At 36.0% G+C, this 17005-nt stretch overlaps 1 protein-coding gene across 16 annotated transcripts in view; it reads right to left on the bottom strand.

Moving 5' to 3' along the window:
- Positions 1–17005, bottom strand: part of SYNE1 (spectrin repeat containing nuclear envelope protein 1) — a 546282-nt gene that overhangs the window by 443162 nt on the left and 86115 nt on the right. For all 16 annotated transcript variants that reach the window (XM_030928648.1, XM_030928649.1, XM_030928634.1 and 13 more), the window contains exon 3: positions 2953–3014. In XM_030928648.1, the coding sequence (XP_030784508.1) occupies positions 2953–3014 (62 nt within the window). The remainder of the gene's footprint in view (positions 1–2952; positions 3015–17005) is intronic.

Below are 17005 nucleotides of genomic sequence, written 5' to 3'. Positions count from 1 at the left end.
TAAGTGCTGAGAAGCTAGATGTGAGTCAGAAACTTAACTTTGAAAACCCATCACTAAAAATTAATATTGGTCTAATTTAATAAAATACCCCACCTTCTTTCATTAGCAGAGCTAACAGAATAGAAAGATACTGGTTTCTTCTTGAAAAGTGAGAAAATTACAGGTTCCATGTCTAACAATGGAGCCCCATTCCTGAAAGAAATTATCAGGTATATGAAATAACAACCACCCACCAATTGTTAATGTTACATCAACAATTTGTGATTTGCAATGTCTTACATAATTGGAGAAGTATTAAGACTTCAATTTGATAATAAACATCAAAAAAGACAGATAATTATACCCACAACCCACAAGTTTTAATGATCTAACATTTGTGTAGTAAAAATAGAATAAAAACACAAACACAGAAAATCGTTAGGTTTTTGCTTACTTATAATAAGATTTTTGTTTTAAGGAAAGCATATTTTTACTTATAATAATTACTAAATGTAAAAACAGAAAAAATAATAAAAGCATATTTTAAAAAAATAGATTGCAATCTTATTTGCATACTATTTCTTCATACTGCTGTCATAATATTTATAAAGAATTGTTACACTAGAATAAAATGTCATCAGTATAATATTTTATTTTATTGAATTATAAGTCAAAAGTTTATTAATTTGCAACTGAGCAAAGCAATCAAGCACAAAAATATAAATTCCTATTAAAAAGTGCCCCTAAATTTATCTTCATAAGCATCTTCTGAACAACTCCCAATGCTCCCAAGATTGAAGAACTTTAGGAGAGAAGGACCAACTTCCTTTCTTCTCAACTAAACACCCCAGTTCTTAAACCTGCCACTACCTATTATTAAAACTATATTTGGAAATGGTAAACTTAACTCATAAATGGTTTGGTTGTCAGTTTATCTGAAAACATTCCAAAGCACAGAACTTTGTATACCAGGATTACCATGCAAGGAAACATCAAATATGAACGGGGAGACAAGCTCATCACTGCCATAATTCCAGGGTTGAGTTTCAACTCCTAACTGTTAAAAACTTTGAAGGGTGTTTTAATAGTGCAAGGAAATGGGGATTCTTAGAACTTCTTAGAATATATTAAAATCATAATTGTGCATAGCTGTTGACTACCCACTTCTAGAATTTTATCCTAAGAAGAAAATACCATATAAGTATTCAAACAATGTATGACCAGGACTTTCACTGCAGTATTTTATATCATATGAAACAACTGAAAACCACCTAAATAACCCTCAACAGGCAACTAGCTAACTCATCACAGATAAACATGACCAAGTTTGTTTAGCCATTACAATAATTACATATTTCTATCTATTGTCATGGATTGACATGTTGGGTAAAATAGATGCTCCAAAACAATATCCTATAAATCCACTTTATATGAAACTGTGTGTAGAATACTGTTGACCAATATCTTAATGATGACTGTATCTGGATTATGTGATTTAAGATTACTTTTACTTTCTTTACACTTTCTAAAAGTTTCGTTATTAATATTATTTTCAGTTATGTAACCTCTTTACACTATGAAAAAAATAGTAACTCTTTTCATTTTGGAAAAAGAAAACAAACAGCTTTTCCCCAATTGATGACAATTATGTAGTACAAATAGCGGCCAGGTGTGACCAACTGAGACTTTATAAAATAAGCCCCAAAGTCATCAGTCCTATGTATCCACTGCCTTTTTACAGAGCAGTCATCAGTCCTATGTATCCACTGCCTTTTTACAGAGCAGATTGTGGGGCAACTACTGGGCCAAATTCCCTTCTCATCAAGTGGCTTTGGGAAAGAGAGCATAGGAGAGATGACCCTGGTTTATCGTGTATCTAGACAGGTCACTCTAGGCTGCTTTCACGGCTGGATTGAGAACTTCTCGAGGCCTGGGAAAGTGTTTTACTAATTTTTTCCTGTCTTCAAAGGCTAGCATAGACACAAAGTAAGCAGTGAATCTGTAGAATGAGACTAAAATAAACTGTCATGCTTTGTTTGCTTCTGCACTATCAAAATGGCTTTGGGGAAGCCCCTGATCAAAACCTGCCTATAGGGTTTTGCTTTACATACTACAGGCACCAGTCTCAGCAAAAGTGAGAGTAAAGAATTGGAAGATAAAATTGTTTTATCATCCAATTCATTTAACCAATTATTGTCTTGAAGGGAGAGTCAACATAACTTCAACTACATAATCACATAGACTACTCCTTTAAAAATTATCAGCAAATCCTCTAACTGAATTCAGACACAATTGCCCCATCATCTGAATTTATTTTTATAAATATGATGTCTCTTGGTTTGCTTATTTTTTCATCAGCAGTACAAGAGATTAATTTTATTATACTGTATCAAGATTAAGATTTATTTTATATTAGTATTTATGTTCAAAGACATTATAATATATAGACATATAGTCACCTAATATCATTGAATGACAGTGGGGATAATACTAGAATGATTTTAGCCTTTTCATATCCTATTACCATGGTTACTTTTTTAAATCAAAGCCCCAGAGATGGGAGATCCTATCATAATCTCTTTAGATAAAACCTTTTGCTTAGCATAGATCACTTATAGCTTCTTTGTGTTCCAAATAGGAACAAACACACACAAACGAAAATCCAGCACAAATTCTCCTTTTGATACGACACACACATTAGTATTAGAAAAAATAATTGAATGAAATAGTTTCTCAAGATTCACAGAACTGACATGAAGTAACTGCTCTTCACTCTAGCTATAAGTTCATTTCTTCCCAAAAGCAATGTTAGCAAATTCCACTCTTAGGTAACAGCTAGACCAACCAGTAAGATGGCCAGTATCATTACTTGCAACAGTGACAACGGGGACACAAGCATTTTGTTACACTGGACATTTGACAATTTACTGGCTCAACCTAAGTAAACTCATAATGCTGGGTAGTTTCCTTTACCTTGGCCAGATGAGAGTTGATCCATTTTGTGAAAGTTCGTTTTTGTACTATCTCTTGCTCATCTAGAAGGAAAAAGAAATCTGGTTAAATAATGTAATATTTCATGAAGTTGTATAATGAGAAAAAGTCCTAGTTACACAAATTTGGAAGGAACTGTGAAATAGTTTTCTCATTCATTTTACCAATTATTGTCTTGAAGGGGAAAGTCAACAAAAGTCAACCTGTATAATCATATAGACTATTCCTTTTAAAATTATCTGTAAATGCTTTAAAATTTGCCATATGTTAGCCGTATGTTTACCTTCATCCACTTATTTAAAATTCATATACTTCAACAAACCTGTTAAAAATAAAAATTCACCAAGACCACTAAGTGCTGAGTTTTATGCTAAGTACAAAGGAATACAGAAGGCTGAATAGGGCAAGGTCTCTGCTATAAAATATCTAGAGGTGCAAATGGACAAGCAAGGGCTATGAATAGCAGAGGGTTACAGAGTAATGCATTAAGATAGAGCCGTATACATGAAGCACTAAAGGAACTTCACCCAGATGGGAGTGTGGTGACTACACCCTGGAGTGACCTCCAAAAATTCCCACCATATGGAGTCCCCATTTTTGTGTTGGCAGAATGTGGGCAGAACCTGTGACTTGTGTCTAGCCAATAGGATATGACAACGGTGATGAGATGCCACACTTGTGATCGTGTTACTTTATGATACTCCAGCTTAGCTGACTGGAGTGAGAGATTCTCCTGCTGGCCTAGAAGAAGCAACCAGCCAGGTTGTGAAGTTCCTTTGGAAAGTCTCAATGGCAAGGAACTTGAGGCTCTCTTCAGGAGTGAAGTGCAATCTCAGTGAACAGCCAGCAGGACACCAGGCCTTTGTCAAACAGTCACAGGGAATGAATTCTGCTAACATGGTGACAGAGCCCAAAAGTGGGTTCTTCCATAGTTGAGCCTCCAGATAAGAATGAACTCCAGCCAATGCCTTAGTTATAGCCTTGCAAGACCCTGAACAGATAATGCAGCTAAGCTTTGCATGGACTCCTGACATGCAAACATTTGGAGATAATAAATGATTGTTGCTTTAAACTTCAAGGTTTGTGGTACTTTGTTAGGTAACAAGAGGAAACTAATATAGAAAGGAAAAGAGGTAGGGTTTGTGAAGGCTTTAATTAGAGGTTTAAAGAGATAAAAATGATGTTGGTAGTTTGACAGGAACAGCATTGAATATGTAGATTGCTTTGGGCAATATGGCTATTTTCACAATATTGATTCTTCTCATCCATAAGCAAGGGTTGCTTTTCCATTTGTTTGTGTCATCTATGATTTCTTTCAGCAGTGTTTTATGGTTCTTCTGGCAGAGATCTTTCATCTCTTTAGTGTATTCCAAGGTATTTTATTGTGTGTGACTATTGTACATGGGGTTGCATCCTTGATTTGGCTCTCAAGTTACAAGTTGTTGGTGTATAGAAATGCCACCAAATGTACATTGATTTTGTGTCCTGGGAGGGGGGTGTGGGTTGAAAAACTATCTATTGGGTAATATGCTCACTAACCAGGTGACAAGATCATTCATACACAAAACTCAGCGACACACAATTTAGTCATGTAACAAAGCTGCACATGTAATCCCTGCACGTAAAATAAAAGTTGAAAAAAAAAAAGAGATAAAAGCCACAGAGAAGTAGTTTAATACCTTCAAAAGAAGAAGTGAATTTTATCCACCCCACCAGCATGTACTGAGTGTCAGCTGTTAGCAAACTAGTAAACACTATGTTGTGGGGGGCATAAACAAGAAATAATTTCAATCCCTCGCCTTTGAGGGATGATACTCAAATCTCTGTCTTTGTCTCTGACCTTGTCTGTGCTTCAGCCCAGACCATTTGCTTGTCTACTAGAATGTAAAGCCCAGGAGGACAGCAACTTGGTTCCCAATGCCTACAAGTACGACCAATAAAAATGAATGAGTGAAGAAAATAAATACAAAACCTTTTAATTTGGAGAAATTTTGAATCTATCTATAAAATTGACAGAATCCATTACCTCTAATATATTTTAACATGCTCTTTAATTTTCAAGTGTATATAAAAAACAAATCAGTATAAAAATAAGTAGCATTTCCTGTATACCAGGCACTGACATTTAGATAAATCAATCACTTTATATTTTAATTATCATTTATTTATTATATACTACATATAATATTATATATGTACTAATCCATTAATTCTTGTCACAGATCTATGAGCGGGAACTATTATAATGCCCATTTTACATACAAAACTGTCAAGACACTGAACTACCAAGGTTATCCAGTGGCAGAGCCATGTTGTAGACTTCAGAAATCTAGGAGTCCACTCTGCCATTATACTGTCACTCAAGGGTACCATAAAAATTACCACATTCATCTATCAAATATTAATCTCATGAAAATTATAAATTTATAGTTCAAATTTTTTATCCTGAGAAACTTTAGGTTGTATAAATAAAGTTAGGTAGCAGCAAAATGATCTTAACTAATCAAGGTAGGTTTGATGGAATTTGGAACTTTATAATGCATAAAATCCAATTCAAAATCTAAAATAAACACGATTATATGTCAATTGTTTATACTCAACTTGAGAATACACATTCTTTTATAAACATCACAAAATACCACTGTTTAAAAATGTTAATATAAATTGGCATAATATGTTAATGTATACTGTCATAAAATTAAATATATAATCTGATGATATATTACTTCTTAATATAAATTGTTATATTTTCACTATTATAACCTTTAATGAAATAACAATACTGTTGTAACAATTTCCTCTGATGGTAAAACTGTGAGTTTATAGTTAGACTTCAGCTAACTGGCCTTTTTTCAGAATCCTCAAATTATCTTTTTTTGTAGCACAGCATATATTTAAATGTCAAATTCTTTACGTGTTTCCTTTTTTACTATGGTTGCAAAAACAGATTTTACAAGGTCCTACAATTCATTTGATGTATTATCAGACTTAGCTGAATTCTAAGTAAATATTTTTCTGACTTTACTTACTATTTTCCTAAAAGAAAAAAAAATTTTAATTATTCAGCAAACCCTCATTTTTTATGTAAAACTTGAAAACCTTACTTACTCCCAAGATTTGGTAGTTAAATCTGATACCAACAACATAAAATGTTTAATTTGTGGAAGTAACAGAAACATGCAACGAATGTCTATCAACTTGTGTTAAAAGTTTAATGAGCAATAACATTTCTTTTTAGTGCTGTTGACAAGGAACAAAATGAACCTTCATGACGAGGTCTATGAAGTTCTTAAGTACCGTCATGCACTGCATAATGATTTTTCGGCCAATGACAAACCTCATACATGACAGTAATGCCATAAGATTATAAACACAACTGAAAAATTCCAGTTGTCTAGTGACCTCCTGCCACTGTAGGGTAACCCATTGCCTTTTCTATATTTAGACATGTTCAGATACACAAAATACTTACCATGTGCTACAATTGCTTACAATATTCAGTACAGTCACGTGCTATACAAGTTTGTAGCCTAGGAGTAACAGTCTATATCATGTAGCCTAGATGTGTAATAGTCTATACCCTCTAGGTTTGTGCAAGTACACTCTACAGTGTTCCCACAACAATGAATTCACCTAGAAGACAAATTTCTCAGAATATAACTCCATCATTAAGCTACATATGATTTTCTATGTCATTATATTTAAGAAAACAGTTTAAATATATTTAACAAGTAACAACTTTATTAACAATGTTTCTGTCTTCAGCTTTTCTGCTTGAGAAGAGTTATGAGAATTCAGACCAACAGCAAAGGCATCATAAAATGGATGAGATGACAGCAGCGTCAAGGGAGAGGAGAGGTGGGGCTGGGGAAGCCACACTACGGTGTGGGTGCCGTATAGCTGTAATAGGCTCTGATTTAAGACCAGTTTTTGGTGTGGGTGATTATTACTGGGTAGAATTGGTTCAAATTCTCCTTCTCTCCTATAACCTAAATCGTAATAGGTTCCTAAAGGCCAGATTGTGTAACATTAAAAGCAACAACCACAAACGAGTTCCAAAAACTCTGCGGGTCCTTCATCCTTGAGGCTCGCATTGCTTTCTCTATTTCAAGAGCAGTTGGTCCTACAGACCTCAGTAACTGGAGTCTGCTGAGGCTATATAAACATCTAGCTCTGGGTAATATCATAAGGTAATATCCCTCTGTAGAAATGAGTAAAAAAATAAAGGGTTCTGGCTGAGATATTCAATTTCTGTATTTCTTTGCCCATTTTTAGATATTTTCTCAGTGTTTTGCCATTTTAGGGCAAGATCATGACACACAACAAATGCACAAATGAGGCCCAGTTTAGCAACTGTGATTCCATATGACTATTAAGAAACGATCACAGCTGATGATAGTTCATGATTTTCTTCCTGATGAGTTACACTAATAGTCACCTGTGGGTACTATGCAATCGTGGCTTACTCCAGGTGACTTAAACATGCACCTGGAAGCCCAGCAATCATAATAAAAGGTGGCTTGGGTTATTGTGCAGCTGTTGCAATCAATCACAAATAATGTATTGTCTAGAAACATATTACATATACTTTTAATTTTACCATACACAACAAATTTACCAAATTTGTGACGTAAAACTGTGTCATAGGGTCTTATGACCACTAACTTTTAAACAGATTTACTAAATTACAAAAATATTAAAATAAATGACAATATCCACTTAACAGATGGTATGTTTAAAAATTCAGACAGTAAATGAAATTAGTATATTTTAATATATTGAATACATTCTTCCATAATAATTTATTTCTGAGAGATATAGCATTTCATGTATCAGTATGTACATAAGAATGCATAAGGTATTTGCATCAGAATCATAAACTATCATAAAGAGCAAAATAGTAAATTTCTAGAAGTATCCATCTGTAATTAATACCACATTTCATATATGTATACTAGGAAGAGTCTGGGTGCTGCGGCTCATGCCTGTAATCCCAGCATTTTGGGAGGCCCAGGCAGGAAGATCACTTGAGATCAAGAGTTTGAGACTAGCCTGGCCAACATGGTGAAACTCTGTCTCTATGAATAATACAAAAATTAGCCAGACATGGTGGTGGGCACCTGTAATCCTAGCTACACCAGAGGCTAAGGTAGGAGAATCACTTGAACCTGGGAGGCAGAGGTTTCAGTGAGCCAAGATCATGCCACTGCACTCCAGCCTGGGAGACAGAGTGAAACTGTCTCAAAAGTTAATTAATTAACTAATACTAAGAAGAAAGAAATGCTGTTTATGTAAATATATATAGGTAAGCATGAAATTGCAATCTCTGGCAAAAATAAATAAATAAATAAATGGTACCATGCATTGATACATTTACAGGAATTTGCAGTAGGTTATGATAAACTTTTTGGAGTTTTCTTTTTGTAGATTATTATGCCTGATAGGTTTCTTTAATGATAATGATAGCTTAAATAAATGTCTTAAGGATTTAAATTATCTAAAAATATAAATGCAAATGTTAATTTAAAACAAATCACACATTTAAAATCATATCATTCCCAGTAGTATCTAATAAAGATTTTTCATCATTTTTGATGCAGGCAAATATACCTCAATAAAATATTGAAATGAAATTGAAAAAACAGACAAATGCAGATTGAATTTCTTCCCACAACCAAATGATGTGACTACAAAGGGGGAAAATAACAGCAAAGGCATAGAGTGACAAGGTAATGATTATTAATTACCAGCCACAGTCAAATGACTTGATTCGGGATCACAATTATACAGACTGCATATCTACAGATACTAAAATCAACGCTAACTTTATTATATATGGGTAGGGACTAAAGTATATTGAATAGTCCAACACAATAAAATGAACAATTTACAGGTGCATATAACTACTCAATGTTAAAATTTTAAAATTGAATCTATGAATGAAAAACAATTACAGGACCAGGTGGATTTCCAAATACGACCAGAAATCCTTCCCATCTTGATTAGCACATGCTTTGCAATGTGATTTTATTGCCCCTTCTCTTAGGATGTGGTCTCCCTTCCCCAGACCTTGAGTCTGGGCTGGCATTGAGATCTGCATTGATCAATAATATGAAAGCAGTGATTTTAAGTGACATCTGAGGTTGGGCCTTAAGAGGACTTGAGATTCCACTTTGGCTATACTGGAATTCAACTCTGCTCTGAGACCTCTACACAAGGAAGCTGGTCTAAGATCCTTATGAATAAGAAGTCACTTGGAGGATAGATTCTAAACCTCAAGAATAAGTAATAAAAGTACAAACTGGTGTGATGAAGGTATATTCCTATTTTGGGGGATTGGGAGGTTTTACTTATTTTTTTAAAACTCTACTGAGGTAAAGGGTTAAGCTGTAACATACTTCTTTGATGTCCTCACCCTTTTTGGCTCTGTTTTACTATAGCCCCTGATTTGTTGGTTATGCTAATATTTGTAGAAAGAGGTCTTGTATTTGCTGCATCATAATGACATTTGTACTACTTTGGCTGGTTTAAGTACAAATGAATGAAACAAGCATTTCTCCTTTAGTTGACTTTACCCTGATTTCACCTAGTGTTTCAATGAGTAAAAATACAGCTTAAAAAAAAAAAAAAAAGAAGAAGTCACTTGGAGGAGAACTAAGGTACCTCAGATGGCAGCCAGCAACAGCTGCCTGACTCATGAGTGAACCGCCCTGGACCTGCCAGTCCAACTGATTCCCCAGCTGCACGCAGCCATGTGAATGGGCCCAGGCACAGCTGGCAGAAGGAACACCCAGCCCACTCACATAAACATGAGAAATCCTAAACTGTTGTTGCTCCACGCCACTAAGATTTGGTGGTGGTTTGTTACACAGGAAAGGCTAACTAAAACAGAAATTGCTACCGGGAATGTGCTGTTGCTCTAACAAAAATTTAAGTAAGACATATGGCGTTGGCCTTGGGACCAGATAGGGGAAGGAGAGTGGAAGGACACGAAGAGCCTATTAGTGGAGGCTGATTGAGTAGTGAGTGAACCGCCATTGGAAATTGGAGAAAGAGCCATACATATTTTGTATATTATATATTATGTCACCTGCAGTAACTTGAACTCATGATTCTGGCTAGGGAGATTTCCTTGGAGAACGGTGAAAGTGTCCATTGGCTTCTTTTAGCTAGACATTATAAGGTGCTGGAAGAGAGAGAAATGAGCTGTTTCATTTGCAGGCACAAGGCAGAGGAAACACAGAGGCCTAGGATATGATGAATTGAAAAATAAGATATTTTGTTATTCCTAGTCTTTCCAAAAAAAAAAAAAAAAGGATTTGCAAAGTAAGAAAAAGTTTCAGGGTAAGAGCAAATCAAAGGTATGACTATTGTTAAAAACTCAGGAAGAGTTTGACTTGTTTAACATATAAATGATATCACAGAGTACCTTTCATTCTGTATCTCACTTATTTAATTTAGCATAATGTCCTTCAGGTTCATCCACATCATTGCAAATGGTAGGATTTCCTTATTTTTTATGGAGGAATAATATTCAATTGTATGTGTGTGTCACATTTTCTTTATCTGTCATAGATGTGTTGATTAACTTGATTGTGGTAATCATTTCACTATTTATATGTACATCAAACCATCACACTATACAACTTAAATATATATAAGTTGTATTCATCGATTATACCTCAATAAGGCTGGGGAAAAAGAGAGCATTTGGAAAGATTTAAGGTAGCGCCCAGTTTGACCTTCTCATCTAGACAAACCAGCTTCTAAGCATCTTAAGGAGCACTGCCCACAGCAGCCTCATCTGTGTCCAATATTTGTTTCAAAGTTGAGATTTTCAAGTTGAAATATGTGGAGTTTAAATAAATCAAACACTTTCTGAGTTTTCAACAACAGTCATACCTTTGATTTGCTGTTAACCTGAAGCTTTTTCTTACTTTGCAAATCTTTTTTTGCAAAGTTGAGTGCACAGAATGCACTACAGACAAGTTTTTAGGAAGCCACAGCTTTCACTGAAGGGACAGTACCATTCCGAATGAACAGGAGACTGGAACCACAACTTTGTGTGGCTAGGAAGAAGGCTAAGGAAACTATCAGTCACAATCGTGAGCTATTTCTTACCAAGATAACAAGGAACATGCCTTGCCCCTGGATGAAAGGAACTGGCCACATGCAACTTACTGGATTTCAGAATGGCTGGACCACAACTGCTCCCTCTGTTCAATTCTCTCGCCCCTTGGACAGAAGCATCTATTGCAGTGACCGCACTCCTGCCCCATCACTCCATATTGAAGAAGTGGGGAGTGGGTAACTTCCCTTTTTAGTTTACGGGTCTATGGATTGAGAGAAATTTCACCTGAGGAACCTCATCTCTATCTGGACAAGATGCAAACAATGCAACACAGGACTTAGAGCTTGATGCCAAACCGAAGGCTGCAGGAGATTTTGATACCTTGAGAGTGGATTAATGTATTTTCCATGCAGGAAGAAAACAAACAGTAGCAACCAGAGGACAGATTTTAAATTATGGCCACAAAATCCTCTGGTCCAACTACGTATCCTCTTTTGTATGATGACTTTGTCCTTCCTCCCATCCAGGGGTAGAATCAATTTCCCTTCCCCTTGAATCTGAACTCATATGGTACTTGCTTTAATTAGTAATGCAGCAGAAATGACTTTATGTCATCTGATCTAGGCCTTAAGAGGTCGTGAAGTTTCTGTTTTAGCTGTCCCGGATCTCCATCCTAAAACCACTGTGCAAAGAAAGCAGTTTATAGAAAATGTTTCCATTTGTGCAAGAATTCAGATGTTCCTTTTGTTAGCTAGAACTAACCACCAGGCACGTCAATGAGGTCACCTTGGATCTTCAAGCTCAGTCAGCCCTGCAGATGAACTCAGCCACAGGTGAACCCTAGGGGGAAGTCAACAAACTGAGGCCTAAGACTTCAAGGCTGATGCTTCTGATACCTCCTCTCTCCCACATCCATACATACTTGATACAAATTCCTTGTGGAAAGAAAGCATTTTTCTCAATATCACATTCCTAAAGATCAGCCCCCTGCCTGGTATATTGTCTTATACATGTGTCCTTATGAAACCATCCATATTTAACTGTGAACTAACCAGCAAATCCACATACTGTGAGAAAGGATGAATTGTGATTGGCTTAAGTCCCAGAATTTTGGAGCAGTTTGTTACACAGCAAAGGCTAACTGAAATAAAGGCATTTACGTGTGTGTGGGTGGTGGGGGTGGAGGGGTCCTTCTCCTCCTGCCTCACTCTGTTTCCCATAATGAAAAGATTCTAGGCTTAATTGTTTGGGCCTGTCTCCTAGGCTTTTCCTGTTCTAATCAGACAAGTAATGGATTAAAAATTGCAAAGAACAAGGGCAACCAAAGTTACTCTACATGAGTTCTGACATGGATTGATGGGAAGGGACAGAGGAGTAGAGGAGAGAAAATTAATAGCTATCTACAGCTGTCGGCTTGAGGGAAAAGATAAGAGAATTTTTAGGGAGTCTTGTCTGTGTAGAGTCCTCTAACGACTGCTTCAAATTTTTTTTTCAAGTGAATGTCAGTAAAGACTTACATTGCTCTTAAGACTTTCAGAATTGGAGTTTTGCATTTCTTTTGTATTTAAAACCAGTGGCTAGATTGAAAGAGTCTAATTTTGTTAAAGTTACATTTGCAAAATGTACCATTTCACTTTAAATCTAAGGCAGATGGAATGAAAGGAATATAATTATCTCAGCTCCTAAGTTAGAGTTTCTCAACCTCAGCAATATTGACATTTGGGGAAGATGATTCTTTGTCATGGGAGGCAGTCTTAAGCATTATAGGATGTCTAGCAACGTCATTGGCCTTTACACATTAGATGCTAGTAGTACCCTACACCCTAGTCTGACCATCAAAGATAACTCTAGACACTGCCAAATTTCTGCTGGGGGTAAAAATCATCCCAGTTGACCACCTCTACCTAAACTTTTCATTTATGTATGACAATGGGCATAAACCAGTGTAAACTTTTGAAAACATATATAACATTACTATGAGTATCAGTGTTTAAATTGAGTTATTATTGTCCAATACATGACTCCAAAAAGTTATTACCATATTGCGCTATTAACACAATTTATGTTTATTTAGGCAGAAATCCTTTACTGTGAGATATATCTATTTGAGAAGTGACAAAATATAGTGAATCTGAGACTTCTGCTGAAAGGCTATATAGAAATTACACAATTTTTTGATTATGAATTAAAATATCTTATGATGTCTGAAATTATGTCATTCACATCTGGAAACTTTGGCCTTATGTGATGGGCAGGTATGAGTGGGAGAGGGTGTATAGATCCTGATAGTGTGTTTGATTTATCTTACAATTCTAAACCTCTAAAAAATATTTTAAAACTTTATAAAGCAAAATCTATTTTTTAAAAAACAAATATTTAAAAAATCTTAAAATGTATCAAATTTTAATATATCTGTCACAGTGGTGCAGTTATACAAGGACACATATATTAGAAAATGTACTAGGCACTGGGTTGGCTTCTAGGGCGACAACAATGTGGAAATGCTTTCATCTCATGAAGAATTTGTCTCATATGTGTGGCGGTGTGGAAGAGAGGAGGGGACAGATCATCAGCCTTGAAGCCTTGGATGGGCCTCAAGTTTGTAACTTTGTAGTAAATAATTTGGTAGCAAAAAATTGACCTGTAATAAATAATTTGGTAGCAAAAAAAATGACCTGAATTGAGAAAATGCTATTTATAGTCTTTCATTACCCCACTTAATGTGAAAATTCATACTTTTCTCTGCAGAAATACCAATGTCTTTGATTGCAAGGTGCTGCCACAGACACTGATTGAGAGTGAACCATAATAAATAGTATGTGTACCAAATTACGTTTCTAAAATCCAAAAGATTCTGAGTTGGAAAACAAAGCTGGGGTCCTTAGACTTACAGAAAAAGGGTTGTGTGAATCGCACAGAAATACAGGGATGGAGATGTGCACTCAGAGAGCAATAATCACAATAGAGAGAATGAAACAATCAATACAATGGGAGGAAAAACAGCACAGTTTATTGTGGCACTTCAAACCTTTTAATTCTAAATCAAGACCACATTTGAATAGTTTCAAGCAGAACTTTTGTGGATTTTTTCCTGATACCTTTTTCTTCCTCTACTTTTGTATATAATGTTGCAGAAGACAGCGATCGGATAGTAAAGCAATGAAAATACCTTTTACCTCTTATCTGTATAGCACTTGAACTTATTCATGTTTTGTATACATTTCTCATTTGGGTTCTCACAAATAACATGCCACATACACAGAGACGATCACTAACGGGGATGTGAACAAGGAAGCTAAAGAGTAGTGGGGGTGAGGAAATATGCCAAAAATCTAGAAACTAGAATGAAGGCTGAAGAGTTACAGAATAATGACCAGTGTTTAAATAATCAGACTCTTACCCTAATCTAATTTTGACCAGATCGATTTGCTGATTATTTAATTCACTTATTTAATAAATTCCACTGTGCCCCTCACGTGTCCCAGCCATTCTGCTGACCAGCTGTGGATGCAATCTGAGAGGATGGGTTTGGTTCCTGAGAGTCCAGCGGGGAAAACAGTAATCAAAAGGAATTACACCACAGTCCAAGTTTTGTATATGCAAAGAAAAGTTAAGAACAGCGACAAGAAATATATTAGTAGATTTAAAAACTATCACTGCTACATGATTAAAGATTATTCTTGTAGAAAACATGAAAGCTTACCCTCCCACTGTTTGCTATGATGGAAGCCAAGGAGAAAATGCTGCCTTTACATCTAAGAGTTTTCCTACTGAATTACATATAAAGGTATATGTTAATGAAAACACAAAGACAACTGATCTCTTAGAGGAAGGGTTATTTCCAATCAGAGGGCACAGAAGGGTTGAGAAGGACTTCAAGCTGAGGCTGGACAAACTTGCCACATGTAGCCAGCTCCCTCCTGTAAAATGTTGCGTCTCCCACTTTTGCAAAAAAGCCACCAAAACTATGAAATATTTTCCTGTCATGAGCTCTTAGCAATACCAGGACAACAGAAAGAAAGGGAGTCTTGAAAAACGCCCTGAAATACTACCTTCATACAACCACTTTATTTTAACCTGAAATTGTATTTCAATACTAAGAGTTTCAACAGTTTAAAATATATTGTTTTGTGTGGAATAGGGGGAAAGCAGGGAGAAAAGCTGGTCACAGTGTTCATATATTTTATGTCCAACATTTAGTCTAGACTTTTAAAAAACCCACCGTTCTCTCAAATAAACATGACTATTCTCAGAGAGTGCTTTCAAAGTTTGGTCATTGCTTTTCATCAAATTACTATCTTAAGTAGGTTCAGGATTTTACAATATTACATTTTCACATTTTGGGATTTTGCATTTCAAATTACTGCTAATATTATGTCTTAGTCTCACCCTGTGATCTAAATGTTCCTTCTCTCTGCCTCTCTCTCTCATAATATATAAATATTTATATTTATATATTTACATATTTATATTACAGATTTATATATTATTTTATCAATATCCAAGCACAGATACAATAATTTGACACAATTTCACTTATATTTTATACTGCTTGTCCCCTTGAGAAGATGTAAAGAGAGCTACAATTTTAACAACAAAAGTCAGAAATCTTAGATGGAGATGAAATGAAAAACAGCAAGCACCTGAAAGAGTGAACCTGTGAAATAAGGTCAAATCATAGAGTTTGAAGAGCCAACGTTAGAAATTCCAATCTCAAATTCAACCCCCAGCAAGTAATTCAATGAGCCACTTGGAAGACCTGCACTCAGTGGTTAATCCTGAACAGAGCACCAGGTGGTGCTGTTGCTTTTGGCTGCTTCAGATCTAGCATGGTATTAGCGACGTTCCTCACAATAGAAGATCCACTGGACTCCAAAACCTGTGGCCACCGCGGCAGCTGCAGGGGCTTCCACATGAGACAGCAGCTGGTGGGTGTCACAGATAAATTTCCTGAGTGTCAATCCAACCTCACATGCTAAAATTTATTTGTATAGTAATGAATAATTTTAAAGGTCACTTTTAATAATAATAGAAATCTATGTTCTATTCAGAATGTATGTGTCAGGCATATGTTGCATATATTCACTACACATATTATCTAATTAAAACTTTGCAATAACCATGTGAGGAAATATTCTCTACTCTCACCAATTATACATGTAAAGAGACTGGAGCAAACGAGGTTCATCGACTTGCTTGAGGTGACACAGACACTAAATGCAGAGCATGGATATCCGTCTGCCTCAAAAGCCCATACCTTCAATTACTTCATTCTACTCTCATGTCCAAGTTGCCCATTGGGGTTTCCAGAATAACTTTACATATCACATCCTATCTGGAGATAGGCAATGTAGACGCAATTCCCAACTCACAGATGAGGAAGCCGTGTCAGAAATGGGTAGCTCAGCAAGCAAGTGCCAACGTCAGATGAAACCCTCCTTACTCCCTTTCCCCCTGTACCATATTAAAAATGACATGGCCAGAATCCAGCTGGTCGATAGAGCACTTCCAAGCTAGGCCATGATGCTCAGTTATTTTCCTGAGCTACAAACTATAAAGAGTTCTCCTATCCAGGGACACCCTGACCGCCTATCTCCAGTTCTTCAAGCTTGTCTATCCTCATTCTCGGCCCATCTTGCTACTGCTCAAGCCTCCTCAACAGAGCAGGAAATGTTTATGGGAATTGGCTCACCTATGAATCCACAAAATAATTTCCCTTTCACATGTCTGTATTTGCATCTGCCTTTGGTATTATTATTATATCATGTGTCATAGGTCAGGATAACAGGGAAACAAATTCTAGAAGGAATTTTATCAGCAGGAGGTTTTTTAGCATGTGGTCTCAAGAACTAAAAACTTTAAGTGTGGAGAAGAAGAATAGGACACTGGGAGATGCTGGACTCATGCAATTATGTAGCTGAAGCTAGGAGAGTCTTTCAGAGATGTCCTAAATGAAGGCAAGGG

Source organism: Rhinopithecus roxellana, chromosome 4 (assembly GCF_007565055.1).
Source record: "Rhinopithecus roxellana isolate Shanxi Qingling chromosome 4, ASM756505v1, whole genome shotgun sequence".
Taxonomy (NCBI): Eukaryota; Metazoa; Chordata; class Mammalia; order Primates; family Cercopithecidae; genus Rhinopithecus; species Rhinopithecus roxellana.
This window is presented reverse-complemented; position numbering and strand designations above follow the sequence as displayed.